At 39.0% G+C, this 22,865-nt stretch overlaps 1 protein-coding gene across 2 annotated transcripts in view; it reads right to left on the bottom strand.

Annotated features, from left to right (window-relative positions):
- VPS41 (VPS41 subunit of HOPS complex) overlaps positions 1-22,865 on the bottom strand; it is a 141,967-nt gene that overhangs the window by 21,654 nt on the left and 97,448 nt on the right. For both annotated transcript variants that reach the window (XM_054019212.1, XM_054019214.1), the window contains 10 exons: positions 22,029-22,085; positions 19,455-19,516; positions 18,363-18,444; positions 13,444-13,536; positions 12,010-12,137; positions 11,465-11,609; positions 8,644-8,685; positions 8,458-8,508; positions 6,809-6,946; positions 769-823 (listed from right to left, as the gene is read on the bottom strand). In XM_054019212.1, coding sequence (XP_053875187.1) covers positions 769-823; positions 6,809-6,946; positions 8,458-8,508; positions 8,644-8,685; positions 11,465-11,609; positions 12,010-12,137; positions 13,444-13,536; positions 18,363-18,444; positions 19,455-19,516; positions 22,029-22,085 — 853 coding nt within the window. The remainder of the gene's footprint in view (positions 1-768; positions 824-6,808; positions 6,947-8,457; positions 8,509-8,643; positions 8,686-11,464; positions 11,610-12,009; positions 12,138-13,443; positions 13,537-18,362; positions 18,445-19,454; positions 19,517-22,028; positions 22,086-22,865) is intronic.

Here is a 22,865-nt window from a genome sequence, read left to right as displayed (position 1 = left end):
ATCAAGTGGCTCCACTGATCGTTTCATAGGCTTCCTGCTTCTGATGTACTTAAAAATAATTTGCTATTAGTTTTTGTGTCTTTTGTTAGTTGCTCCTCAAATTCCTTTTTGACCTGCCTAATTATACTTATACACTTGACTTGCCAGAGTTTATGGTCCTTTCTATTTTCCTCCAGAGGATCTGACTTCCAATTTTTAAAGGATGACTTTTTGCCTCTAACGGCCTCTTTTACTCTGTTGTTTAGCTATGGTGGCACTATTTTTTTCTAGTCCTTTTTTTTTTTTTTTTTAAATTTAGGGCATATATTTAGTTTGAGCCTCTTATGGTGTTTTAAAATAGTTTCTATCCATCTTGCAGACATTTCACTCTCGTGACTGTTTCTTTTAATTTCTGCTTAACTTGCCTCCTCATTTTTGTGTAGTTTCTCTTTTTGAAGTTACATGCTTCTATGGTGGGCTTCTTTGGTATTTTCCCCCTGACAAGGATGTTAAATTTAAATATATTTTGGTTGCTACTACTTAATGGTTCAGCTATCTTTACCTCTTGGACCCGATCCTCTGCTCCACTTAGGACTAAATAAAAAATTGCCTGTCTCCTGGTAAGAGATAGATATGTAAGGTAGTTTTATTGACTACACACCAACTTTGTTTCTGGGAGAATAAGTTTGTTAAATGACAGGACTTAATGCTTTGTGCATACTTTCACAGCACAAACTTTATGACAAGATTAAAATTATGTTGCAATTTATTACAACGAAAGTTACTTACTCAGAAGATAGACGGTCTCTTCTACAAAGTTCCTCTGTTGGCAGATCTCAAGAGCCTTAAATTTCAAAGGGGAAAAAGAGAATATGGGGTACCATGCCATAATATTTATTATCAACAAATGTTACAAAGGCCAAAAGATACTTTTCTATAAAGATGCATTACTCATCTGGACAAGAGAACAGCTCCATTAATATACATTGGGAAAGCCTTCAGAATTAATTAAAAGAAGAGACTTTTTGGCACATCTTTCCCCCTTTGATATTTTTTCATTTATCTGGAGGTGGAAAGGGTAGGGTTCTTAATGCTATAGTTTGGGTTATACCCAGGACTCAGACTGATGAACGTCCTCAGGGCTCACATTCCTGGGGCAAGCAGGGATCATATGCAACAGATTCAAGAGGGATTTTCACTTCTTTTTCCATAGCATGGATCACTTCTTAGTATCACACCTTCCATTTCAATCATATCTTAGAATCACATCTTCCATTCCAATCACATAACATCCTAAAGGCAACTACAGTAATGTCTTACATGGAAAAGTAATACTAAAAATATTTTAGCTGCTTTTATGTGATTTAGCAGCTGGACACAAGTAAGAGATTCTGTACTATATGACCAGGAAACTCTCCACCAATGTTTCAAGTTTGGGAACTACAGGCCATTGGGAAGAAAGGTTCTGGCCAGAGGACACTCACTCCTGGCCAACTAACGGAGAAAGTAGCTGCTCCTCTTCCACATCCTGAACTGGAGAAAGTCACCCTGAAACCAGTCAGCAGGCAGAATGAAGAGACCAACATTTGCAGATACGCTAAATAAGTTACATATAGTACAAAGAGAAAGAATGGGGAAGAAGGCAAAAGAGGAAACATATCAAGTGATCTGTATTAATAGACTAAGCCATAATAAGAGGTTTTCTTTCACCCACACAGGGAAAGTAGGGCAAATGTTAGAAGATATATTAGTAGGCCTTTATTCAGACATCAGTAAGATCAGAGGATGAAAGTCAACATCTTTGTGGTGGTACCCTGGTGCAGCAATGCTGATCTCAATGGAGCTACGCCAATTTATACCAGTAGGGAATTTGATTCATGGAGATCAAAAGGAGAATGATACATGATTAAAGACAGATACAGGGGTGGACTGAGTCTCCCTCCCCCTCTCACATAGCTCTGTATGGATTGAAACACAGAACAGAGAGAAACCGACCTCCTGTCATACTCAAAGTCAGACCAAGAAGTTCTCCACACTATCTACAGATAAAAACCCAAATAAACAAGTGAATAAGGGTATAAACACAGCTAACCAGTCTTTTTCCACTGTGAAAGGAAACATAAGGTAAAAATAGCCAGTTCTTCAATATTACTGCATCTATAATGCTCCCTGTAGAGGGAAGCAGAGAACGTAAATTCTTCTCTTGCAGTTTCTCCGATACTACATCTGTGAAATTGCACTTGAATAATAGTGCTGTTTTCCCCTCTCAGATAGGTTTTTAAGTAAGAAAATAATTTCTTCCTGGCCAGTTTACCATTGATTGATAGTGAGAGATTGGATTTATGCATCTATAATATGGGTCTATGGAATTTATACAGGACATCTGGTTAATTGGAGCGGAAAACATTGGTAAATTGTAAATTTTTGTTCCTCATTATTTCTCAGCAGTGTGAAGGGCTAGAGTGATGGTAAATTCAATAATGTTATTTGTAAACTGCTTTGGCAATTTTTCTCTTTTCACTCTCCACTTTCTTATTGAAAATGCATTTAGTAAATGTAAACAAGATCTGTGGAGTTTAAGGGACTTTCATTCGAACGTAGTGTTCTTTTCTCACACTTAAAATCCACTCTTGCACTGCCCATTCCACGATCTTCCCAAGTCACACCATGCTCCACCTGCAGCCAAGAAGCAGAGCAAAATGGCTTCAGTTGTGCATCTGCAAAATTTGTGCACACTGTTTTTTTGCAGCATCACTTGTGCATACAGGGGATAGAATATACATGAATAAAAAGTCATTTACCCCAAAAAACTGAAGCACAAATGGGTCTTGCACATTTTATGAATGTAAATTCTATCATTTGTATCTGTAAGTGGTGGCGCACAAAATCATATGTGAAAATGATTTGTTTGCATACAAATGGAAGCTCAGTTGTAGCCCACTCAAAAATTCATGCTAAAGTATTGAAGAACTACAGCACCTAACAAATAGAACTTCACAGACAGCTCCAGGACTCCGGCAATAATGCACCAGGCTGTGACAGACCTAAAAGAACAGTTAAGTTTTCTAAAAAATATTTAATTTCATTTATTTTGTATCCTAAGGCACTTCATGACCCTCAGACAGAAGACCATATTATGAGTGTAATTAGTCTACTAGATTGACAAACAAGTCTGAAACAACCTAATGTGGCATTTTTTGTGTAACAACAACTTCAACCAACTCTACAGTGCTGCTATTCTAAGGGCTTGTCTTCACTACCGGGGTAAGTCAACCTAAGTTACATTATTCACAAAGCTTATTAGTGTAACTGGAGTCAACGTAGCTTAGGTCGACTTACCCCAGTGTCTTCACTGCACTGCGTCAACAGGAGATGCTCTCCGGTTGACTTATCTTACTCTTCTCTGGGAGCTGGAGTACTGGAGTCGACCAGAGTGTGCTCTGCTGTCAATTTAGCGGGTCTTCATTAGACCCACTAAATTGACACCCGTTGCATCGATTGCAGCAGTGTCCATCTCCCCGGTAGTGAAGACAAGCCCTGAGAAAACATTTCCCAAAGTCTCTGATGCAAAGGAAGGAAAGAGTGTTGTTTGTTACACAAAAAGTAAAGCAAGTACAGCACTGGCTTATGAGTTTATAATGTCAATTAAATGAAAGGAGAACTCGTAAAATATTTTGCTTAAAAATGTACAGATAATGTAATCATTACGTCTACACACGGTGAGGGTAGGGGTACCAGATGTCCTGATTTCATAGGGATAGTATCGAAAAATCAAGGCTGCGTCTTATATAAGCGCCTATTACCTCCCAACCCATCCCAATTTTTCATACTTGCTATCTGGTCACCCTAGTTGAGGGCCACTTTAGGGATAGATGACCTGGGCAATCATCCAGGACCCCAAACACAAAGGACAAAATCCTTGCCCCATTGAAGTCAATGGGAGGTGTTATACGTGAATTGGTCCACAATTTCCCTTGAGGGAGTGGAAATGATTAAGAACTCAGTACCATGATGGAAATATGGTCAAGTAGTTAAAGCACAGGATGAGGAGTTAGAAGATCATGGTTTTGTTTCAGGCTCTCCCAGTTAGACAAAGCAACACTGAATAAGGTACTTAAAAGCTACCTGGGTCTCTGTAATATGAGGATAAAAAGTACTTACCCATGTCACAGAGTGTTCTGTGGTTTTGTTCATGCATATTTTTGTAAAGTATTTTAGAATTCTCAGACAGAAAACGCTACAGAAGTGCAAAGTTATATTACATATATAACCATACTATCTGGCCTTGAATTGAATATCACTTGTTTGACCTTCTTGTTAAAGAAAAGCTTGCTGATCACTTTTAAATGGAATATAGTATTGTGTATGCTACTTTACCTTTTGTGAAATAATAAGAAAAATATGACAGAGGAGATCAGAGACTCAAACTGTTATGATTGTTATGGACATATGTATTTATACATCTTCTAAAGCAAAGATTATATAAACATGAATTTTCTCAAACATGGTTTATTACCCAAAATAGACCTTAACAGTTCCTTCTGAAAGAGCATTTATAATTTAAATCCACATTCAGAGTATGTTATAAAAATTCAGACCATTTTACATGGTGAAATGGTTCATCTGGCATTGTTAGAACTCTTGTGCCAGTTATTTTCCTATGAAATTTTTTCCCCCTTTACAGCTAGATGTAAAGGATAACTATGAAATTAGCGTAAAAGACTTCAGTAAACTCTTGATCCTGGATGCATTACATGGGAGCCAGAATCAACAACAAAGTAACACTGAGTCTTATGCCCAAGACTATGCCCTTCTGCTAGGCAGATTAGCATAATAATGGTTTATTGTTGTATTGTATTTAATTGTATGCAATAAAATTATTTGTTTGAATTTTGTAAAACTAGTTGCAGCCATTGTACACCTACATGTATCTGCAAAGTTTTTGTGTATTCATGATCACTGCACCTACAACCATGAAATACTTGTGAATCATATGTTGTACATTATACAAAGTCAACTATAAAACTATAGGTGAAATCTGCATCTCAGATGCTTATCTCAAAAATAAGGCAATATGTGCATGACATCATGAGAAAAATCTGGCCCTATGAAGAAGCTGCGGATATAAATCAAATTGGAGAAAAAAATTATTATGGGCGCTCACAATTTTTAACTCTACTTCAGGGAATCTGTTCAAAATTAATTTAGCAAGAGATTTTTTTCTTCAAACTTCTTTCTCTAAAATAAATAATGATACACCGAGTCATAATGGAACAACAATTACTTGCACTCATTATAAGCAGGGCTGGTAGCCCAGCCTATTTATTAAGGTTGCTCAACACTTCCCAAGACCCTGGTTTGCTTATAATTTTATAAATTTGCTTTGCCATATTAACAGCTTGGGCTGAAATTTCCCATAATTATTTTTTTTTTTTAAATTTCAGCCAAAATGATTCAGCCAGGATCAAGGTTTTGGAAAAATATTGTTTTGCCCATGTTAAAAATTCTAGCAATCTTTTCTTTAAAATGCTCTAGAGGTCCCATACCTTGAAGCAAAAACTTGAAATTTGGCACGAGAGTGACCTTTGTGTTACGGACGTGCCTTTTGCCATCCCAATGAAAATATGACCATATTTGGCTAAACTAATTATAAGCCCTTGAAAAACTGCTGTTTGCACATGCTCAGTAGAGACTTGCTAGAGCTTCACAGCTAAACAGCTAAACACTGGGCATGCCCCAGCCCAGGGTAGAGAAGGACTTCACCTGCAACTGCAGCTCTAGACTGCTGCAGGCCATGCTAGGGCTGAGCACAGGAACTGAGAGCAGGGAACCTACCGCTCTGTGCTGTCAATGACCCCCTTGCTATGCCCAAGCAGTGCAAAGGCAAAGTGGGAGAAGAATCAAATGGAGGAGGGGCAGAGAAGTTGAATAAGAACCCTGGGGGGGGGGGGAATGCATGACTGGGACTGGACACTGTCAGGGGGTGAGGAGAAAATGGGGAACTGGGAGTTGGGAAGGGGAGGTGACTGGGACTGACTGGGCAAAGTCAGGATGGGAAAAGACTGGGGCCAAGAGCTGCAGGGATCCAGAGAATTCACTGATTTTAATGTCAGAAGGGACCATTAGATAATCTAGTCTGACCTCAGAAGACACTGGAATGGCTGGGCAAGAACGGGAATCAATGTGAGGTGTTACTTTGGCCCTGGCCCTGTAAACTCGTGTGCACACACATAACTTTACATGCATCAGAAGTCTCATTTATTTTAATGGGATTCCTCAAATGAGTAAAGTTGCTCTCATGCATAACTGCTTGCAGGATCAGGGCCTTTGTGGCTTTAGTTATATCATATCTTATCTTTTCTCTGTGGCTCACTTGGCTGATTTGTAAAATGAGTGCAGTACTTGTCTACTTCATACGTATACTAGCATCTGAAAGCCCATGCTGTCACAGCAATAAAACTAAGCCCTAAACTTTGCAATATGATTCTTGATTTCTTACTACAAGCCAGAGCTACATAATGACTGTACACAGGCCAACAGCTAAACTATGTATATTCAGCATGGAAAACAGAACTCATGACCTTCTACTTCAAAAAAAAAAACCCATAAGCTTCTGTTTCTTGAGTACTGGAGAACTCTGTCATTTGTAAAAAAGCCAAAAATGGCTGACAACTTAAAAAATTGGTAACAGCTTTGTTAGCTGTTAGTATCTTGAGCAGTTCTCTTTTGATCCAGTAGAGGGCAGTGGCACACACATTAACAAATTTGCAATGCAGCAAGCGGCTGACATACCAAGCCAAGAAAGACATCTCTTAGATCTCTGGCTTACCTTCTCTAGCGGACAATGTGTGCTGTCTCTGAGAAACGGCAGCAGGTTTGGACGATCGTATTCAGCGTAGAGACTGATCTGTTTCTCATGGTACTTCTGTCCTTTATGATGGTCTCTTTTGAAAAGCTTATGCAAATACTGCATGAACAAAAAGTATCAGAACCAAATAGTCATAAAATAATGGCTACACTGTGAAACTTTCACCACAAACTAACCTTATTAGTAACTTCCTTGAGACTGAACCAAAAAGTGCATTTCAGGATAGAATACAAATCTTTAGGTTTTTCCTACAGTACCTCCATTATAGCTGTATCCCAGGCCAGCTCTGCTAAGCAACTATTTCTGTCAGTACTTTGAGATAGGTGTTTTCTTTGTTACTCAATATGACATTCTTTAATTCATAAAATTATTGCATTTTCTATTTCACCAAAAACCTAGGAGAAAAACATTATGGGAAGGTTTCTATTTTTCTAGATAAGCTCAATTGATTGGATGACCATGGGTCAAGTTTTGTGAGAGAGATCAAATGAAAAATACGGCATGCATGTAATGTGTAAAGCATTAAATAAGTTTCAGAGTAGAAGCCGTGTTAGTCTGTATCCGCAAAAAGAAGAACAGGAGTACTTGTGGCACCTTAGAGACTAACAAATTTATTAGAGCATAAGCTTTCGTGGACTACAGCCCACTTCTTCGGATGCATATATGCATCCGAAGAAGTGGGCTGTAGTCCACGAAAGCTTATGCTCTAATAAATGCATTAAATAAGGTATTTCAAACTATAAATTAACTGCAAGTAGTAGAATGTGTGATGCTCCTCCCCTCTGGAAAACAGGAATTATGAGAGGATTACTTTAAAAGTTATTTTTATTCAAAGGGAAGCAGACACAATATTTTGAAACTGATGCAGCCTCTTAGCTGTTGGGCATGCAGTTAATCCTCTTTGCTTTATAAGGCTCTTTGACACCAAACTACACTTAATACATGTGTCTGCTATAATTAGATCTCCATTATACAACTCAGATGACCCCTTCAGGTTAAAGCTTTGACCCCCTCCTATCTACAGGACAAGCTTCTCTTCCTAATACAGTTTACGGTTGATGATGTAGTTCTGCATGAAATAAGTCATACACTTTATGGAAGTTATTGGTCTGGAAATCCAAATGGTTCACTTTTTCTATCAAGCAGAGAAATGCATCTGTAAATTACACCCATATTCCACTGTATTAGTTGGAAGGAAAGCATCACGCTGGGCAACACTTCTACTGTAAGGACGGGAGGAGGGATGAAAGGGAAAAAGTAACTGACAGCAAAACTGGGCTGCTTTACAATCCAGAACCATAGGTGACGGCCCTCAGTATGGCATCAGGAGAGTAGAAGAATTCATTTAAAAAAATCATTTTACTGTTCTACAAATGTCTTTAGGTCAAAGTTAAAGTAGAATGGTCGGAGGAGCCAATCTGTGTCTCACCCACTCATGTAGCTAATCACTGGCTAAAAGACTTCAATGTTGTGTACCTTTATTCCCTGCTACTGCAGTAGGAGATGGATCTGCATATCAACAGTTAACTGTATTTATAAAAGTATTCCAAGAGAGAGTTCCAGCAAAAAGTTTATTCAGTCAAAAATAAACAGCAAACACTAATATTTACCACATGTTGTAACTCAGGTCTGTTTTCTAATTCTTCTACAACTCTGTCGATCTAAAAAAAAAAAAAAAGCAGGGGGGGGGGGGGGTTAGGAACCCTGAGACAGTTATCTCACCTACAGAACAGAAAGGAAGACATGTGTAGTGCAGACAGTCAGCGATGACAACTCAATGAAGTGTTTATACTCACTGAAATTTTATCTTCATTATCCAATAGCATGTCCACTGCTTTCTGTAAACCAAGTAAAAGGAGCTCAGCTAAGAATGGGTATGCAAAAGCAGCATATGATATCCAGAAAGACTCTTATTGACCATCTGGATATTGTAGACACACACTTTTCATTTGCATTCATTTGGATGGCAGTCTGCAAAATGCCAGTATTTAAGGGAGAAATTAATTTATTTCAAACTGGAATTTATCAAATATTCCAAAGTATACTTTTCATAAGCTCCTGCATTCAATGGAAGTCAATATAACATGCATGTCAAGTATGCCCATCACATCATGGGCCCCAGAAGACTGCAGCCCTATGTAGCAGAACCATTGTAGTAACACTGCAAAGGGACAGGTTGGCTACAGATAAGGTATGTATAGGAAATCCACACCCCAGTATGGCATGCAGGGGCACAGAATGCATATGGTCTGCACATTCCGCGTACAAAACCCCAAAAGAAATTGGTGGGGGGGGGACACGCGTCTCTTCACCGCCAGCCCAGCAGTGCGTCTGTTTCAGTGTGCCTGGAGCAGCTTTAGAGATGCAAATCACTTCCGGGGAAGGAGGGCTGGGTGTGCATGCCTGCGGGGGAGACGTTGATCACCATCAGGGGGCGGGGCTGGCCAACAAGCAATAGAGACTCTGTCCCTCTCTCTTGATACTGCGGCTAAAGGGGCGTGGAGGAGGATAGATCTTTTTTGTTATGCAGGAACAAGGCTCTGTCCCCGAGGCAGAAATGTAGCTGCCTGACTGCCTAGTAAAATGTAACTTCTTGAGAATTGAAAAAAAACCACAATTAAATATTAGTATCATGTTACTGAAAATTGTTTGTTTTTAAGTTAAAGAAAAAAGCTTTTGTAAAAAAAAAAAAAAAAAAACACCCACATTTTGTTAATGTTGTGGTTGATGGTTAATTGATCTCATTCTCTGAGGCAGAAATGTAGCAACCTGTCTACATAGTAACATTATTAATTATTCTATTGTTAGTTAACTGTTCTCACTCACAGTCAATTTCCCCAGCAGCATAAAAACCTGTAAAAGTTTTAAGGCCCCTACATTGCCAGAGTGATGTAAAGCCCTATAAATGACAGTAAGGGAATCAGCTAGGAAGATCTATGCACTGTCTCACGTTTTTTCCTGTGCCAAAGTGGCACAATGGGGTTAGATTTTTACATACCCATTTTTTAAAAATAAAAGACTTTTGAGGGCAAATAAAACATTTACCAAGCAGTCAATAAAATGTCAGGACAGGCACTTCCCAAAGTACCCAGCTAGGTCCAGCACAATGATTAGCAAAACTGTATGACTTTCATGTGTGAAAGTCTGAGCAATTTAAAATGACATTCTAGTTCCCCTTCCCCCCCGTTTGGTGTTCTGTAATGTAATTTAAATGAAAATCCAGGATTATAACTGGAATGCAGGGTATTAGTTACCAAGTATTTGTAACTTAACTTTCATGTATTTAGGAAATGCTGAATAGTTATTGTGACTTTTTTTCCCTGTATTTGTAGTTTAAATAACTTACCAAAACAATTGAAACTGGTATACAAATACAAATAATGGAGATATCCCATCTCCTAGAACTGGAAGGGACCTTGAAAGGTCATCAAGTCCAGCCCCCTGCCTTCACTAGTAGGACCAAGTACTGATTTTGCCCCAGATTCCCAAGTGGCCCCCTCAAGGGATTATATTGCATTATTTTGACAAATAAAATTTGCGGAATTTTGCAGAATTTTTAATTTTTTGGTGCAGAATCCCCCCAAAAGTAAGTTGGGCTCCAGGCAGTGCTTAATTAGTAATGAAAGAGGTACTGGGGCTCAAGCAATTAGGTGCCAGGGCTGATCCAGCAAACCCAGGGGTGCTGGGGCTATGAACTACCAAATCAAGATGTGCCAGGGCTCAGTCCTGGCAAACCCTGGCACAAATTAACAGGATAACCTTACGTAGACCAGTGTATGGGCAGGCATGAACACATCAGGGGTGTGGCCAAATGGATCCAGTTTTGTTCCCCACCACCAAAGGAATAATCTCATGTCAATACCCTGATCTTCAGACATAACCTACTGTATCTCTCAAGTGAAATCATAGACCCACTGTACTTAAATACTTGTAAAGACAGCATACCAAGAACGATACCGAGCATACCAAAGACTATGTTTCAGCCTCAAGGCTACAGCAGCAACAACAGAGGGACTGCAGTTTCGGCCCAGGGGTGGGGTAAATTCCATCCCCCAAAGCTTGTGTCATTCATTCATCAAGAAAAGTTCATCTGCCTGCATTCTAGCCAATTTCAAGGAAAGAATACTGACTTAGGTTGGGAATTAGGTTGATCACCTTGTACTTTTGCAAGCAAATTAGTCAGCTGCATACAAAGAAAAGTGGTGAGACTATCCAAAATGTTTGTGAGGTTAAATCCACTTCCCCAAATGTTTGTTGCTTTTTGGCTCGTTAAACCTTCCTAATTTGATTGGAAACACAGCAATAATCTTATAGCAGTCAAAGCCCTGGATGATGCCTTACAGGAGATCTGTGGCTGAAGGAAAAGCAGAATACAGAAGCCAATATCCACTAGGGCATTTTGAGAGAAGGATTTTGTTCTCAGGGATGTATGATATTTTTGTTTCCTGACTCCAGATGATGCAAATATAGTAAGTGCCTTCATGTCACCTCCCAATGTGTTTAGCCATAGAACACAATCCCACTTCTATAGCATTCTGTTTAACAGGCATTCAGTTCTGACTTGCTGAAATATTTATGGCTCAGAAAGAGATAAAGTATCATTAAAAATCATCATACCTCTGAATCAAAATCCATGAGTAGAACAATTTTGTCTCTGATAGAACTGAAAAGATTATGTTTATGGATCAACTGGAAAACATCTTTGTGTCTCAGTGTTAGGTAAATTTCAAGGGCTTTGCCATAGCGTTGGTCATAGGTGTATCTGAAAGAGATGACGTCATGACACACAAAGCTATCCACATTTGAAATTAAGAAAATCATGCACTAGGATGAAAATGGACATGTTACTTGTTTCGAGGAACAATAATTCACTGAGAAAAAACATGGACAATATGATTTTCAACAGTTTATTAAACTAGTAGCCTGATGTGATTTTTGTTCCATCCCATTGCTCCACTCCATCCAGAAAAGAGTTGCTAAGGATTGCAATCAATACATTTACACAGAGAAGCTGGAACAGAAAGTGGTTGATATTCCAAAAAATGGATGATGGTAATTTCAATCAAGGTAGGCAGTCAAATACTAACAGAATATATTATACCATTCAATAAAGATGGTTTTATACAGTTTGGTTTGTATAAAGGAGTTTAAAATGCACTCACAATTCCGCAAGAGTTCTGAGCAAGGTCCTATTCTGTGGGTCTTTCTTCAGGTGATCCACTACTACTTGAACTATGATCGCATTGTTATAGAGATCTCCGGGCCACTCTTTTATCAGCATTGCGAAACCCTAAAAGTGGAAGTGATCATTGATTAACAGAAATAGAAAGAACTGCCTAAATCATATTTCAGAGCACCAAAGCCTCAGCTAGACTTCTAAAATTGCACCAGTCATTTTTCACCCACTTGTGGGCATACACAAAAATATGAAATTGAGGGTACAAGTTTTGCTTTTTTAGGCCCTGATCCTGGATAGACTTGTGAACATATTTAACTTTATGCACACAAGACTTTGTAGGATGAGCGACAGACTGTTTCACCAGCTGTATGCCAAGACAGAATTCCTAATGATGTACTAGGAGGCAGTCTATTTTGGACAAAACAGATAAATTTAAGTAATTAACATTGTTTTTAAATGTGGAATAACCAAAAAGAGAAGGATAAACGGTGAGACTTCCACAGATATACTTTTACTGACAGTGACACTGAGTCCATATTTTTATGCAAAAAAGATAAGACCTTCATTTTTAAGGCCCATGGTGTACACACACATCCACTGAAAGCGTGCTCTGGAAAAAAATGATGTGCATATTTATGTGCACTTCTACTGGGATTTGCGCACATGCAGCTTTCTGAAAAATGTAGTCCAACACAACGTCGTAAAACCCAGGCAGCTTCCCATGAAAGGTCTCTATCCCACAACTTGTTACACACAAGTGGATTGTATAGAGCCCTCTCCGTTGAAGTCAATGGGGCTCTGTATGGTCATAGCACTCCACACTGCATAATTAAGTTGCAGGATTGGGATGCAAGGTTCTGATCTTATGAAGGACTGAGTGCCCTCAGTTGAAGACAGTCAGCACCTCTCAAGGTCCAGCCCTATGACAGAATACTGTCATTACTACCATTTTAAATTGCTACATTTCAGAATCACCAAACTACCTGGACTGAGACTGAAGAGATATTTTGGTTACTTCCAGAATACACAAATCACAATGTGTGGGCCATTTAGCATCCTTACCTTACCCTCCATTCACCCTTTTCCACACCTTTGTTTTTCTTGTCTTCATAAATCATATCATGCCATTAGTTAGAGAGTAACCTCTTTTGGACTCTATATACTTTTGTATTGTTAAACAAATGAATAATAATGATTATTATTAACCAGACACAACACTTGGGTCTCTAAACGAGGTGGACTGATAAGTATTTCAATGTTTATTGCAAACATTATTGGCTTTCATTCTTGCTTTGTTGTTAAACCTAGCATCAGTGCTCTATTTGACTACTGTAGAGTTGGCTACCAATTTTCTAAATTGCTCTTTAATGATATTCTAATAAGGACTATTACATGTGGATGTGTCGGAACACAGTACCTCATAGTCACTCTCCAAAAACTCATGCAGGACCATTTCATAGATGAGAGGCTTCAGAATTGGATCCCGTCTTGGCAAATAACGGCTAATTGCCTACAGGGGGAAATAGAATAGCATGGAGTTAAAATAAATTATTGTGCTTAAATATCCTCAGATGGAATACACAAAAACGAATTCTTTCCCAACAATTTGAAGTATACAAGCAAGAATAGCCCTTGGTAAACATTAAAAGTACTGTAAATTCAGATGTTAAGTAGTTTACCTTAAAATAGTCCCGATCTGGGTTCCATTACTCACTTGAAAGAATTTTCATGAGAAAAGATGTAGGTGAGATTGGAAATCTGCCCGGTGTCACTAAGCTTTTCTTCATGTTGCAACGGGGCAGTGTGTCACAGATGCATTTAATTGTTAAGTTAGTACTGAGGATTATCTCTGTATTGTTTTACAACTTTTGGGTACACGAGCCATCTAGTCCAATCTCATTGGCTTCAGCCATTTGAAAGGAAAATCCTATACGTTCAAGTTACGAGTTAGCACCTCAACAAAATCTACTTGACTAAATGTGCTACCCATTTCTGAAAGGGTATTAAAGCACTCATCTGGCACAATAAAGTAAACTTACTTTTCAAGGTATCATCTCATCTGTCCAAACAAAGCTTAAGCTGGGAATAAGTAAAAACAACCACCAAAAAACTTGCAAAACTAAGTTATAACTTCAAAAATGGTTTTTCCATCAAACACTGAATAGAACGGTTTGATCTGATGTCCTATAAAGGTATTAAGAAATTACATCCCAACAATCAAGAGACAGGAGCATGTTCCAGGGGTGAGATCAATTCACATCATGTAATTATAGCAGAGCATATTGTTATGCACTACAGTTCTATCTAAATGTAAAGTGATATTATTATAGCAATAGGGTTTACATTAGCAGATTATCAGTGCACACTTTGGATGTGTTGTGACTGTGAGGCACATGGCTGAAGTACCAGAAAAGTTCACCTACAACCTGCTAAAACATCTGTTTAGGTACAGGCCAGAAAATGGGACACACACACACACACAATCAGGGACATTTTTTGATTGCCATTTTTCATCAAAACTTAATTTTTGTTGCAATTCTCCAAACAGCACTAATGCTTATTTTGAGTTGATGGGACACTAGATGGGGATGGCTCTGAGTTACCACAGAGAATTTTTTCCTCAGTGTGGGTCTTTCCCACATCCTCAGGGTCTGATCACCATATTTGGGGTCAGGAAGGAATTTTCTATCTGGTCAGATTGGCAGAAACCATGAGGATTTTTCACCTTCCTCTCCAGTATGAGGCACGAGTCACTTGCAAGTTTAAACTAGTGTAAATGGTGGATACTCTGTAACTTAAAGTCTTTAAATCATTATTTGAGGACGTCAGTAACTCAGCCAGAGATTAAGGGTCTATTACAGCAGTGGTTTTCAAACTGCGGGTCGCGACCCAATATTGGGTCGCAGAATGTAAAGCACTGGGTCGCAGCGGCTCTGGTCAGCACCGCGACCGGGCTGTTAAAAGTCCCATCGGCTAAGGCAGGCTAGTCCTACCTGTTCTGACACTGCGCTGCGTCCCGGAATCGGCCAGCAGTAGGTCCAGCTCCTAGGCTGGGGAACCACGGGGCTCTGTACCGGCTCCACATTCCCATTGGCCGGGAACTAGTGCCTCCAGACAAGGTGGTAGCAATCAGGGGGTCCTGCAAAGCTTAGTTGCTCAAGCTTCAACGTCAGCCCCAGGTGGCAGGGCTCGGGGACAGCAGATCTTCATCTTTCTGGCCGGGGCCCCAGCAAGTCTAATGCCGGCCCTGCTTGGCGGACCCCCTGAAACCGGCTTGCGGTCCCCAGTGGGTCTCGGATTCCTGGTTGAGAACCACTGTTCTAGATGACCTTTGTTTCCTAGTGGCCACTGGGAGCTCCCATTTTCTTTTGGAAAATCTAAATTGGAAATATTAACTATAACAAATTAGGGCAGCTTGCAGGATGGGAGCCCACACAGGCAAGCCCCAATACTCCCACAGAGACCCTTTGTAATAGGAAAGGGATCTGGAAGTAGCATGACAAAGCAGGTGTACTCGCCGTGGGGACTGGAAGGGGAGAGGCGATTTTAACTGCTCTTCTCATACTTCTATTCTGTTCTTCTCTACCCCTCAGCTGCCTCCTAAACAAGGGCTCTTAAAAACAAAAATAACTGATCTACATCGCAATGCAATCCTTAGATTCCTAAATACAGCCTCAGTGCATAGCAGCCCAGCCACTTCTTTCTCCCTGCAGCCTGGCCACAGCACTAGAGCAGTACTTTTCCCTTTGAAGTCCCATTGTTAGCAGAGGGACTTCAAATGGAAAATGCTGCTTCCTCCTGCAGTTTTGCCTCAGCACCCAACAGGGATAAAGAAGCAGCTGAGTTGCTTTAAAAGGCACGTAAGAAGCTGAACTAAAGGCCGAGTTAAAGTTCCTAATGTCATTATTTTGTTTTGATTTGTTTAAGATCCCTAGTTGAGGTGGGGAATTTGGGGGGGGGGGAAGGACTTGGGGATGGCAGGATTAAAAAAAAAAAGAGACCGAGGGACTTGGATGCCTTAGTAGCTAAGTTCTGCACCATTTGACCCATTACAGAAATGTAGTTTGCAAAAGGGGGAAATACACAAACATTCTTCCTCCTCTTATTCCCTCTTTTAAAAGTAATAGGTAGAGACTTTTTGCATGTGCATGAGGGGATCCCAACCATGAGTCAGTATACGGCTGTGACATCACCAAAAAGGCCCTATGAGCCAATCAGCATATGGAAGCCAGTCCTGCAAATTCTTAAAGCCCCTTGGGATCAGATCAATTGTCTGGACAACAGCATCATCTGTTAGCTAAACAGATTGTCAGCTAAAACATTAAGGATGCTTTGCCTGGACTCCATTAGAAGTTGATTGGCTTGTGAACTAGGGGCCATAGCAAAATGCCTGGCTAATACTACAGAATTTGTATCTATAGCCCTTTCACTGTTGAGGAATCCCAGAACCTTAGTTTCACTACCACTTTGCTCATTTGCACATTACATTAATTTGGAACATTTCTTATACTTCAGATAGCACCTTACAGGAAGGATTTTATTTTTAAAAAAGATACCCCTTTTAAAATTAGTAATTCTATCATGACAGTAGACCATGTATATATTTCAGAGCTCAGAACCTAACATCTAAGATGATTTCATTCCCTATTTAGTGTTGCAAAGCACCTTTGTCTCAACCCATAAGCATAACCCCCTAAAATACATTAGAAATAGTTACATTTTGGATCAGCTATTTTATTCAACGTGTATTGATTGGATTATGGATTACAATACATAAATCCTGACTGAAATTAATAGACAAATATTTCAATGAGACACAAGAGAATTCAAAACCCACTTCAGGAAACAGTCCAGTTAGGATTGGCCTGATTTCATTAACCTTTCATAGCAGTCAGGTACCATAAAAAACTGAGGAAGACCATATACAATTGTAATGGGAAATGAAAAAAAGAATATGTTGGAACTGCAGCTTGAAGTCAAATAATGTAACATTACAGCTTATGTTTTTCTACAGTCTGCTTTCAGAAGGGTGAAAACAGCCAACTGTTTAGAAAGGCAGTAATTTAACAAAGAGGTTTTTGCAGCAAAGCTGCAAATATTTTTATATTTTACGGTCTGCTGGATGACATAAGTGGAGACAAGAAAACATCCACTCATGTCCTCTCTCCCCTAAAAAAAAAAAAAATCAAACCAAAGGGGGCAGGAGTAGGGGGGATGACAGCATATCACAATTTCACGTGTATATGCACTCAGGTCCCTTACCGGATTGAAATACAGAGGGACAAACATGAGATTTCATCTTCCAATGTGGCAAAGTGTGCACCGAACCACTAAGAACTCATAAAAATGGTGCTGTTCTCTTACTAGTATGACTACCAAAAAAAAAAAAAAAAAAAAACCCCGCAAACATTTCTAAAAACTGTAATGTTGAAACACCTTCACTCTTTGAACGGAACTAAATAGCTCAAAACCAGCAAAGAACTGCATGCTGTGAGATCTTAATAATATGTCCTTTTTGGCTCATTGAGCTTAAATAGGAAGACATAAAATTCAGAAATAAGTGTGTATGTGATATACAAGGGAGAGCGCATAATGTTTTCTACTCATTTGGGAGTGACTGCATTCAGGCTTATGTTGTGGGCAATTTATTAACTGAGAATCTTACAGAGAATGTGTACTCTTACACTAGTTCGTTATGCTAGTACTGGCAAGACCCAAGAAGGGACAGAATGCTCTCCCTCTCCCTACTGTTTTCAGTGTCCAATAGAGGGGAAATCTGTCACTTTACAACTTAATTATTCTTTAGTGCTGAAAGGAAAAATGCTGCTCTACAGAGGGGGCTCAGAATTTTGTGAAGGGGACATTAAACCCAGCAATGGTAAACTGGCAAAGGAATTCCACTCCGGATTTTCAAAAGGTCCTTAAGGGTGTTTGAAAATCAATGGGAATAACCAACCTTAGGCACATATGAAAATCCCACCCTCCATAAATAAATACTCCTTTGTGTGGGGGTGGGTAGGTAAAAGGGATAGAAAGTTAAAAATATGTTGGTAGGTACACAGTTGTGCTACACTTCAAACACTGCTTCACATATATGTATTAACCTGTATGAGAACCATACAACTGCTGTCCTGCTGTTCATAGATTACATTTTGACTTTAAGAACCAATTTGCAGCAGGCTACCGCATCTTGGGTGCGCATACTTGCGTGTTAGATATATATATAAAATTTTGGCTCAATGGATATCACATGTGTTTGGTCAACTTCAGTCCCCATAGAATAAACATTGGTCAGACCACACAAACACATCAGTTAGGAAAGATGAGTTAACCTACCTTAAGTTGTCCTATTTCTTTAAACTTATAAACTTCAAATTCCCAGAGTTCTGTGTTTTTTCCAAGTATTTTCTGACATTTTCTGAGGGAAAAATGACAGCAATTACAAATAAAGTTACATGTATGGACGAACAAAAACATGATTGTGTTGGCTATGTTCCCTCTACTCCCTCCACCCTCCAAACCAGGCACCTTTCAAGGCCCTGTGTTTTAGCAGTCATTATTCAAACAAGGTGTTCTGGATACCACTTTCTTCAGAGCATATCAACACCGTTCCTTCAGCATCTAGAAAGGGTCAGTAGAGTAACAGGAGTGATATTCAAACCCTCTTTTCCAGCAGCAAAATGTGCCATCCCAGCTCTGGTGCCAGCCACTGCTGATCCAGGACCTGAACTTTAATCCCCACATAATAAAAAATAAACATCAAGAATATTCTACTACTGTATTCCATTATCTGGGTGTCATCAACACAGGTAACAAATCTGCAGTTTGCGGTCTCCTATTAGCATGAAGGAAAATTCATCAGCTACACAGATTGCTACCTTTATCAGCCTATATACAGGTGAGTTCTCAATTAGTAGAGATTCTGAGTAACTGCAGCTTCCATTCACTTATGGAGTTTTCTGGTGTTCAGCAGTTCTAAAACCCAGAATTATTTAAGTGCTTAAATATGGATTTAGGCACTTCACTTCATGTAGCCAGATTTGAAACTTTTAGTCTAAATAAAGTGTGAAGTATAATTATTATGGTGAATTATTTTCTGAGCATGTAAACTGAACACTGATAAGTCTATAACACAAATCAAGTGGATTCAAATGATAGTTTAAATAGCAAGGATATAATGTGGTCTAGAAGAATTAAATCCCATTCTTAAAATATGTGTAGTATGTTTCTAACAGCTAAAATGATTTATGTGACTAGAAAGATACAAATCAAAGTAGCAAACTTGCAGTTGTTTCTATCTATATAAATTAAAGGACACGGGTAAAACAAATATCACTGGATTCCTATGAATCAAGGATTGCTTTATCTATTTCACACATGCATTATACATAATCATATGCACAGCAAAGACATTCCTAAATATATTACCTGGCAGCCAAGTCATACTCTCCTTTCTCCACTAGATGATTTATATAGGCTAAGCCTATGTCCTAAAATAAAAGAGAAAATGTAAAAATGTGACAAACAAGCTATAAACAAAGTCAAACATTCTTGAAGAATCAAGTGTTTAACTGCTGTAATAAACCTTTCAGTTCTGTTTACATTCAGTGGCTTGTTAGGTCAATCATCAGTGCTTATTTCTCAGGGATATCTCTTCCTAAGCCCCTGTTCCCACTTAGAAATAAGCACCTGTACATAAATCACACTGAAAAACTTACTTTAAAATCTCATCTCTTGACCATATGACACTCTTTTAAATAATTTCTCATGACTTCTCTAATATTGAGATGAATATACTACTTCCCAAGTCTTGAGTGGGGCTCAAAATGTGTATTTAGACATTCAACATTTGAGTCACTTAGATCAGGATGATAAAATGTCGACCCTGACACGGGACACTTTCTGTATCAACAAAAAGAAAGGTTTGGTGTATGGGGGAAGAGAAAAGCAGCGCATCTGCTGAGAACATAATTCCAAGCAATGCTCCATAAAGTAGAGGAATTACTGATCATTTAACAAGCTGCTCATTTTATTACACAGAAGTAGGGAAAGGAAACTAAGTTACAGGCTTTATTATCTAAAAAGCACTAAATCACACCAGTGCTATTCAAGCTACTGTAGAGATCTGTCTGCATTTACATAATAAATCCTGTCTCAAGAGTTTACCCCATTACTCAGCTGTAAATTATCTGCTGTGCCTCAATTGAGTCACTACTTGGTACTTCGGCCATTAAAAAAAAAAGCATCCATTTATTATCTGATGTGATCACATCAATGCTCAGAGATGATGATATTACAGCTTTACACAGGTGAAGCTGATGGGACTACACACAAGGCTCACTGAACAACTTACGTCAAGCAATAGCACGGAAAGGGGCTGAGGGTCCTAACTAGTGAAGGAACTACGTAAGGGATTCTACTATAGTCGTGTTTAGATTGGGGTGGCAAGCAGAGGCCAGTTTGGGAAAAGAGTATGGGGACTGGATTTGTACTTATGCAGATCAGGTGACCCTAGCATCCTGTGTAAGTGGTGCTGAACGGGTGTGGCCACTATGACAACCTACAGAATCCTTGGGAGGCACTAACTGTTACATGACCCTGTGCCTGCTTAACTGTGTATGTTGAATATATTTTGCCACTTAATCCCTTTGGACTTTACCTGCTGTGGGCCTGATCCAAAGCCCACTGAAGTCAACTGGAATTCTTCCATTGATTTCAGTGGGATCTGAATCAGGCCCAGCAAGCTAATAACTGTGGCTTCATGTGCATTAATTGGATTCAGGGCCAGCTCCAGGCACCAGCTTGCCAAGCAGGTGCTTGGGGCGGCCACTCTGAAAAGGGGCGGCAGGTCCAACTATTCGGCGGCAATTTGGCGGACGGTCCCTCACTCCCGCTCGGAGCGAAGGACCTCCCGCCGAATTGCCGCCGCAGATTGTGATCGCGGCTTTTATTTATTTTTTTTTTTGCGCCGCTTGGGGCGGCAAAAACCCTGGAGCCGACCCTGATTGGATTTCATCCTAACCTAACACATTTTACAAGCCATATATTAATAGAGCATTTCCCTTTTTACTTTCCAACAAAGACTTGCTTTCCAGTTTCTATGTTTCACAGGCAACTAAAGCATGCAAGGAACTGAACTCCCTGCATGTTACACTCTGGTGATGCCATCAGCTCTTAAAGGAGAAAACAGACTTTTGCACTCAAAACTGGGACAAGTAAAACACTTTGAGGCTATTTCTAAAATGAATTTATTTGTAAATTTCAGGGTACACTTGCAATTTAACTATGAATTAAAAATCTCAATCAAAGCTTTGTGCTTATTCTTTAAATACCACATTTCACCTTTGAAAGGTAAGCCATCAACTCAATATCTAAGTCAATTAAAAAAAGGACTTTTTGATGGGACTGGTTTTTGATGATTCATAATATTTTCCTATTTTACAAAATATCGCTATTTCCCCTTATTGCTGTGTGTAAGATCACACAAGCAACAGGGAAAATAACTATACAGGGGTAAACAGTGACTACTATGTAAAAGGCAGGGATTTTTAAAATAGCTTATGGGAGTTAGTACCCATTTCCCACTGAATTTAAACAGGATTTAGTGTCTACCACCTTCCATAGGCTCCTTTGATCATTCTAGACAAGAAGGTGTTGTCTTATGCAGAAAGTAAAACTGAAAAAGAAATTAGTTTTTCTCTAGTGACTTTCAGGTACTATAATATTAGGTGTTACCCAAAATAACAGCAGGTAAAAAAACAAACAAACAAACAAACAAAGAGTAGTACAATTTGTAAGTTCACCATTTTGTGCTCTCATTCTGTGGTTTGGGACTGACCTCAGGAATCTGAACATTTGTTGGAAAGTGTATAACTATTGTCTGGAATAATGTGGACAGACGAATATAATAACCAAACATTCCTATGATGAATATAAAGCACCAGGCAGTGTTCTAAAGAGCAAAAAATATATATTTTTTTTATTTTGAAGTTTTTAACTTACCAAAATCCTGTGTTTTTTTATGGTCTTCTGACTGATCTCAGCTGCCATCAAAGCCTCCTATATGATAGAAAAGTGACATACAAGCCAGTTATACAAAACTTCTACAAAGAAAGCTCTAAAACTGCATAAATCAAACCCTTTTTATTGTGCCTTGTGTTTGAAGCACTAGAATTTTTAATGCCATGGTTGGATGAACAGCTTAGAATTCATACTCAAACAAAAGCAGTCAACCAAAAAGAAAACTACTTTTGTTTCCATATGGGTTCACTCCACATTAGTATATTAGGATCAAATTTCAAGACTATGACACACTATATAATGCAATACCATTGGTTAATGTTCAAACAAAAATCTTCTGCTAGAAAACCTATATGAAAAATCTGTTTGAGAAAAGATATAATTTTTTTTCTTATACTCAACCAAAATACCTTCTCCAGTCAGAATGGTTTTTTCATTAAGTTTAATTTGTAGTTCTTCCTTTAACTACTTCAAATGTGCAGAAACAGACATGGCTTTTTAAAAGCAAAATGAAAAAAGTGAAAGCTTAATTTAGATTATAACACAAGCCAGTCACTGATTATTAGCCTAGGAGGGTTTTCACCAAGATACACACAGCTATCACTTGAAAGGTGCTTGAGTCTTGTGGGACCCACTGCAGTGTTTTGCATAACTACAGAACTGCATTCACCATTTTGAATGTATTCCTCAGGAGAAACAAATCCTCATGGAGGTTTTCAAGATAATCTGCATCAGGGATATCAAAATTTAGTTAACCACAGAAATACGTGCCAAATGGGGATGAGACCTATGTTCTTTTTTCCCCAGACATCTGTTTTG

Source organism: Malaclemys terrapin, chromosome 2 (genome assembly GCF_027887155.1).
Source record: "Malaclemys terrapin pileata isolate rMalTer1 chromosome 2, rMalTer1.hap1, whole genome shotgun sequence".
Taxonomy (NCBI): domain Eukaryota; kingdom Metazoa; phylum Chordata; order Testudines; family Emydidae; genus Malaclemys; species Malaclemys terrapin.
This window is presented reverse-complemented; position numbering and strand designations above follow the sequence as displayed.